Here is a 6,936-nt window from a genome sequence, read left to right on the forward strand (position 1 = left end):
CGTGATTAAATGAATGGGGCATTTCAATTGGCCAGACTCGTTCCTCCAGCCGTAGTGTATTTTGATTTTCAGCATCCCTGCACCGTGCTTTCCTAAACAATGCTACACTGTACAGTATTTTATATATTATTAACATTTTACTTTACTTTAATTAATATTAATGTTTTGTAATTAATAATTATATTTTTATTAATAAAATACCTTATTTCAACATAAAAACAATTCACTATAAGGTTTGCGGATACTGCAATATACTGGGAAAATCCCCAAAAAAATGTTCCAAATAAAAACCCACGATATACCGGGACCGCGATATATGAACCGCGATATAGAAGGGGATTACTGTATATTCTTATTTAATGTTTATAGAAGGAGTCTCAGATGTCAGTGCTTGATACAATATCCACCACCACAGGTGTGTCTTAAGGACAGACAGAAGACTTGACTTTTTGTTTATTTTTTTATTTACTTCTTAGCTTGCTAAGTATAGGAAAGTAAAGAAAAAATAAGAACACTTGGTGAGGCAACTATTTGGCAGTAATAACAGGAACTAACTTTTGTTGTGGACATTCCACAACGTTAAATGTTAATTATAAATGGATAAAAAAATATGTGCTGTTAATTAATAACAAAAATAAATGATAATTGTTGTTAAATTGTTACGGTATAAGAAAAATGAAACAATGGTTCTAGGAAAATAATCAACTTCGGAGCGGTAAAGAATTACCGAACAACGTCGTTGATTATTTTCTTGTAAGGACGCAACCCGTCGTGTTTTACTCCTTCTTCTAAAAAGCTTTTCTCTAGTAACTTACAACAATACTATAGCAGTATTACTGAAATTCCATGTGTGAGGAAATTCTGTTTCATGAGCTATTTCTCATAAACCTGCATCACTGTGTATATTTTAAACACTTCTCAGTGCCTTTTTTGACTTCCAAAGATGTCCAAAACTGCTGTGTTGTTTTGATATGTGATAAAATATTGAATTATCAAAACATTTCAATATATAATGTCTTAACTTATTATTTGGAGACTATACATTCTTAATGATAGATTGTGTGGTATTAAATATTAAGTCGAAATAATAAGACATTAACTCATAATAACGAGATAAGTTGCAGAAATGATAGATAGATAGATAGATAGATAGATAGATAGATAGATAGATAGATAGATAGATAGATAGATAGATAGATAGATAGATAGATAGATAGATAGATAGATAGATACTTTATTCATCCCAATGGGGAAATTTACAACAATGATATAGCACATCAGCATTTTTACAATTCAGGGCTTCCTTACATACGCTTCCAATAAACATTCTCAATATTAAATTTTATCTAATATTGACTTTTACACAATTCTGGCACGTACTTTATCACCATACATGACGTAATTGTCGAGTTGTTGGAATTAAAACATACGACTTTAAACAAAATGTTCTTTTAACCAACATGGCAACCCACGTGTCATTGACGCCATCGTTTAGAGACCCCGGGCTAGCCAATCAGAGAGCGCGCTGCTTCTGTACACGGAACTGATTGCGGATTTGCTGAGCAGGTCAGTTATCACTGCAGTTGTAATCGATTTCATAACCGTTTAAAAACATTTGCTGGGCAAATAAGAGAGAAAAGCAAACCTAGTGCTAATGTGATTGTTTGTTTTTATTCAAATTAGTTCAATAAATGTACAGCCTGCCACGGCATCATCATCATCATCAAGACTGGAAGATCTCATACTAGCCGGCTACCTAGCAGATGTATTTAGCATTTGGCTAATTACATCTTATCTAGACTTCACAGTATATTTTTATTCACGCTGCAAAAACTGCACCCGAGTGACAGTTCGATAAAAAGGTTTCTGGTCAGGCTTGCTCCGTTTTATTAGATTTAATAAAATATTCCGCTTGAAATTATTCATAGCATGATTGTGATCTTCATCTGTTTTCAACACTTCCTCTGTAATTAGCCTTACCTGCTAGTGTCATATAAACCAAGGTTACCAGTAGCTAAGTAGCTGACAAAAAATAAACTTCTCAACTAAGATCCCATTTTTCTTCTCTTTTCCTTTTCATTCCTCGGTTTTTGGCCACATCTATCATTGAACCTGTTTCCATCTATTGAGCTTAACCTTTTAATGTCAGACACACATTAAGAAAGAACAATAGATTACATTAAAAAAAATTTTTGTGCTTGTTCTCTTATTTAATTGCCTACTGTCAAACAGAGGTGAGCTGTTTACATTGAATGAGTTTGGATGTTGAAGATCAGTCAGTAGTCGTTTATTGGCATTTTTTGAGCTTCACTTTCTGATATCAGACACGCACAGGTAGCCAATGGCACATCAGAATGGCCAGACTGATCCCGGCCCTTCAGTGGACGTGATGGCAGGTGTGCAGTTTCCTGCAGCTCCTCCACCCATCTATGTGTGCACTCTCACCCTGGATCTGGAGGCCAAGGCACGAGAGGAGCTACAGGAAAAGCCTGAGTGGCGTCTCCGCGACGTCCAAGCTCTGCGAGACATGATCCTGAAGGAACATTCCGGTCTGAGAACACGGCTGGACGACGCCTTTCTCTTACGTTTCCTCCGAGCCAGAAAGTTCGACTATGATCGTGCGCTGCAGCTGCTCCTTAACTACCACAGCAGCAGAAGGACCTGGCCTGAAGTCTTCCAGGACCTCAAGCCATCGACTGTGAAGCACGTACTTGAACTAGGCTTCCTTACCGTCCTGCCCAGACCTGATCCTCAAGGACGCTACATTCTCTGCTTACGACCAGGTTGGTTGGTATGTTAACAGTTAAATAAAAGTCTAGAGTCATGTTGTATGTATTTACTATGAAGGTAAAATGAATCAAAGCCATTTTATTTTATTTAGCAGATGTTTTCACATCAATATTGAAACTTTGCCAAAAACAGTTACAGGATAAACCTGCTAGAAACAATAGATAATTTTAAAAATAATAGTTTAAGTATTTTTCACAGAATGAAATATTAGATTCTGTAGAAAAGATATTATTTTTATTGATTAAATGATGCATTATAGTCCATTAGCAGCACATCCTTTTCTATGGGATTTAGGTCATGGTGACTTAGTGGTTTGCACTTTTTCCTCAAACCTCTGGGGTTGTAGGTTCGATCCTCCAGACCCCCAGAGTCATCCTGTGTGTGCAGAGTTTGCATGTTCCCCTCATACTTGAGGAGTTACTTTGGTTTCCACCCCCAGTCTAACAACAAGCTTTATAGGCTGATTGGCATCTCTAAATTGTCCTGTAGTGTATGGGTGTGTGATTGTGCCCTGTTATGGCTCTGCTCCCCATCTAGTGTGTCCCCTGACTTGTGCCCTGAGTATAAATATCACCATTAAATTTTGCGTTGTTTTGGTGACAGGGAAATGGACACCGAATGACTATCCGTTCGTGGACAACATCCGAGCCATTTATCTGACGCTAGAAAAGCTGATTCAACCTGAGGAGACTCAAGTGAATGGAATAGTCATTCTAGTGGACTATACTGGAGTTGGCTTGTCTCAGGCCTCCAACCCAGGCCCTCTACTGGCAAAGAAAGTCGTGAGCATACTCCAGGTGAGTTTTTGCTATCATTTTATAAGCAAGTATGCAAATTTGTGTGTCAAAGAATGCCCCAGCTAAAATTACCACTTAATTTTTTTAAATGTTTTTTTTTTTTTTTTACATTTTTACAACTATATAACTAATTATCTGATTTTATGTTTCAGGATGGATTTCCAATCAGAATAAAGGCAGTCAATATCATAAATGAGCCACGAATCTTTAAGGGAATCTTTGCAATAATTAAACCTTTTCTGAAGGAAAAGATGGCTGAAAGGGTAATTGATTCATTTTCCTCAAACACATTATGATGTAAAGTGAAAGTGATTTTTACTAATTTTTTTTTTCTTTACTTGTGCTCCCATGACCACTGTCCACTCTTCCAGTTTGTCTTGCATGGCTCAGACCTGTCGTCTCTGCACCGTGTCATCCCGCGCTCTGTGCTGCCGCAGGAATACGGAGGAGTGGACGGTAGACTGGACAGGACCGCTTGGACTCGCACGCTACTAGAAGCCGAGGAGGAATTTGTCGTGGAGTTTTGTCAGCCGGAGCCTCTGGAAGGTGCGCTAATGCACGACTCGATGTTGTTTGAGGGCGAGCAGCCTGAGGACTCGTACAGAAGCCTGCGTTCGCAGCTCTACTACTGCTACTGATGCTAAAGATGTGTTATTTTTAACAATTTGGGTCAGAGATCGGGTTTTATTTTTCTTAAATCATTATGCCAAAAAACGGAGATGCCTGTGTGAAATTCACAGATTAAAAAGAAACAACTGTTGAGATGCAGCATTATTGTTTATAGATCATTAATAAATGACAGTTTATGGGAAGCATACTAGGGTGAGGAGATTTTTTTTAAATAGGTGATGGTTCTGGACTGTATCAAGATAAGGTGTTGTGGAATATTTTAAAAGAATATGATTTTATTCTGTAAGAACAAAACCTAAATGCATATAGGCTTTATTTGCTCTTGCTTTGTGCTCACTTGTGCAAAAATTGCACACAATCATGCAAACTGCTTCTTTTAACACTAATGTTTAATGTAACAAAGTATTGCCTTAATTTAAATAGGAAACAATTGATGGAAGGACCATGTGATTGAAACCCAAAGCAATACTGATGTGCGTTCATGTTTTGTTACCTCATTTTTTTTTTTTTTTTTTTTTTTGCACTACACTGTTATGTTTTAATTTGATGTATATTTTATATTATACCATTATTTTTTATATGATGTTTACTCATGGTATATTATGTCCATGTGGTCAGTGTGTGCTGTTACTGCACAGAAAGTTTTCTCTTTGTCTTGATTTAAAGCTGCAGGTCAGGTTTTCAATGCATTTCTGTTCAATGTGTTACTGCTTTAGCCATTCTGTTGTTACACTTTTTATGGATATCTTGTGATTTTATTTTATCGTGCGGAATCATTAATCCAAATCTCACAATTCTCTGGGTGTTGTGGCTTGCACAGCATTGTAAGGTTGTCAATATTATGTGAATAATCCAGATTCCAGTTGGTGAAATAAATCATTGACTTATTTGTGAAGTTAGTGTGTCTTCCCTGAGCAATGGTGGGCAATAATGGAGTAAATGTAATTTGTTACTGTACTTAAGTATCTTTTTCCAGTATCTGTACTTTACTAAAGTATAAATATTTTTTTTAAGACTTTTTACTTTTACTCCACTACATTTTCAAGTAACATAACATACTTTCTACATTACATTACATTTACTCCACTACATTATCCCACATCTCTCGTTACTTGTATTTAAAAAAAAAAAAAAAGCAGTTGTCTAGTTACAGCACAGCAAGCAAACTGACCTACAGCGCACATTATTTTTGAACCAACATATGTTTTTGTTTTCATGAAATGCAGTGAGGGCATTTAAAACTGCAGTGTCACGACCTGAAATACTGTAGCCTATGATGGAAGAAAACCCTGACCCCTTCCCGCCACCTGCACACCCGTGGCCTGACCTGCAGGATTTGTTTTAAGTTGTAGAAAGACTCATATTCACTTATCTGCTCTGCATCATCTTACAAGAATTCAACTTCATATTTGTGAAAACGTAGAAGTGAGCACGTCCTGTGATAAACATAATGGGCATTTTCTTTAATATGAATCTAATGTTAGCTCGTAGCACTGAAGGATATTATTGTGTATGTGAATAAGGCTGGGGCAGCATGGTGGCTTAGTGGTTAGCACTGTTGCCTCATAGCAAGAAGGTCCTGCGTTTGAGTCCTGGGTTCGAACAGGCAGGGGCCTTTCTTTGTGGAGTTTGCATGTTCTTCCTGCGCTTACGTGGGTTTAATCCGGAGTACATGTACATTAGGTTGATTGGTAATTCTAAATTGCCCATAGGAGTGAGTGTGTGTGGTTGTCTGTCTGTATGTGGCCCTGTGATGGACTGGTGACTTGTCCAGGGTGTACCCCTGCCTGTCACTCACTAGGATAGGCTCCAGCAGATCCCTGTGACCCTAAATAGGAATAAAGTGGGTATAGAAAATAAATAAGTCTGTTGTTATCTTAATTATGTCATGTGTGGCTAGTTACGCTTTAGTTAGCTAAGTAAGCCAAAATAATCAGTACCTCTTGAGGAGCAGTCTATATTAACGTTACTGATGTGGTACAGCAACACATTAACCTAATAGCTCAAATGTTATTATTGATATTTGACCAGTCACCAAGTAAAATTTCTTTTTCATATTTTTTTATGTAAAGCAGGATAAGATTACTCTAACTGCCCATCACATACACCAAAGCATTAGTTACTAATACTGAAATATTGAGTTTTTCTTCTGAATCTGTAAAGCAGCAAGTTTCTGTTAAAGTGAATCTGCTTAGATCCTCGCTTGTCATTTGTTTAAAACTGATTCCCAGGACACAGGAGTTTCCAGCACACATTATTTATTCAGGATGAGTTACCGAGTCAGACTGTCCCGCTGTAGTGCTTACTATTTTCTACAGACCCTGTCTTTATATAAGGGTCCTTTTTCTTGTGTAGTGCCCATGCACAAATACCTGTGCCATGTAAACACACACAAACACAAACAAACAAATGTGTCGTTTTAACCTTATCAGGTTTTAATTTGTTACTATTTTAAGTATAATATAAATATTAACAGGAAAACCTAATTGATCTCAAGTTCTGCTATTTTACAGCCCCATGTTCCCTGTGTGCTCCTTGATTTAGGATAATGTTAACTGACATCTGAATCATGATCATATCTCAGACGTTGTATTAAAAGTGATGCGTGCAACATTAGAGCTAGGATAAATGTAGTGCTTTTTTACTTAAGTACATTTGGATACACTTACTTTTGTCCTTTAACTAAAGTACCGGAGTATACATTTTAACTAGTGTATCT

The 6,936-nt window shown here is 37.0% G+C and overlaps 1 protein-coding gene across 1 annotated transcript; it reads left to right on the forward strand.

Moving 5' to 3' along the window:
* Window positions 1-1,489: 1,489 nt before the first annotated feature.
* On the forward strand, window positions 1,490-5,112 carry ttpal (tocopherol (alpha) transfer protein-like). Its single transcript, XM_058410600.1, has 5 exons — window positions 1,490-1,566; window positions 2,325-2,783; window positions 3,394-3,587; window positions 3,740-3,850; window positions 3,959-5,112. The coding sequence occupies exons 2-5, from the start codon at window positions 2,342-2,344 to the stop codon at window positions 4,223-4,225; spliced, it is 1,014 nt and encodes a 337-aa protein (XP_058266583.1). The 5' UTR covers window positions 1,490-1,566; window positions 2,325-2,341; the 3' UTR covers window positions 4,226-5,112.
* Window positions 5,113-6,936: the final 1,824 nt, after the last annotated feature.

The sequence above is a fragment of the Hemibagrus wyckioides genome, linkage group LG15, assembly GCF_019097595.1.
Source record: "Hemibagrus wyckioides isolate EC202008001 linkage group LG15, SWU_Hwy_1.0, whole genome shotgun sequence".
Lineage (NCBI taxonomy): Eukaryota > Metazoa > Chordata > Actinopteri > Siluriformes > Bagridae > Hemibagrus > Hemibagrus wyckioides.

Coding starts and splice junctions, on each gene's coding strand:
- ttpal (XM_058410600.1), top strand. CDS start 2,342: ATGGCACATCAGAATGGCCAGACTGATCCCGGCCCTTCAGTGGACGTG. Junction 3,588..3,739: donor AAGTCGTGAGCATACTCCAG/GTGAGTTTTTGC, acceptor TTTATGTTTCAG/GATGGATTTCCAATCAGAAT. Junction 3,851..3,958: donor AGGAAAAGATGGCTGAAAGG/GTAATTGATTCA, acceptor CCACTCTTCCAG/TTTGTCTTGCATGGCTCAGA.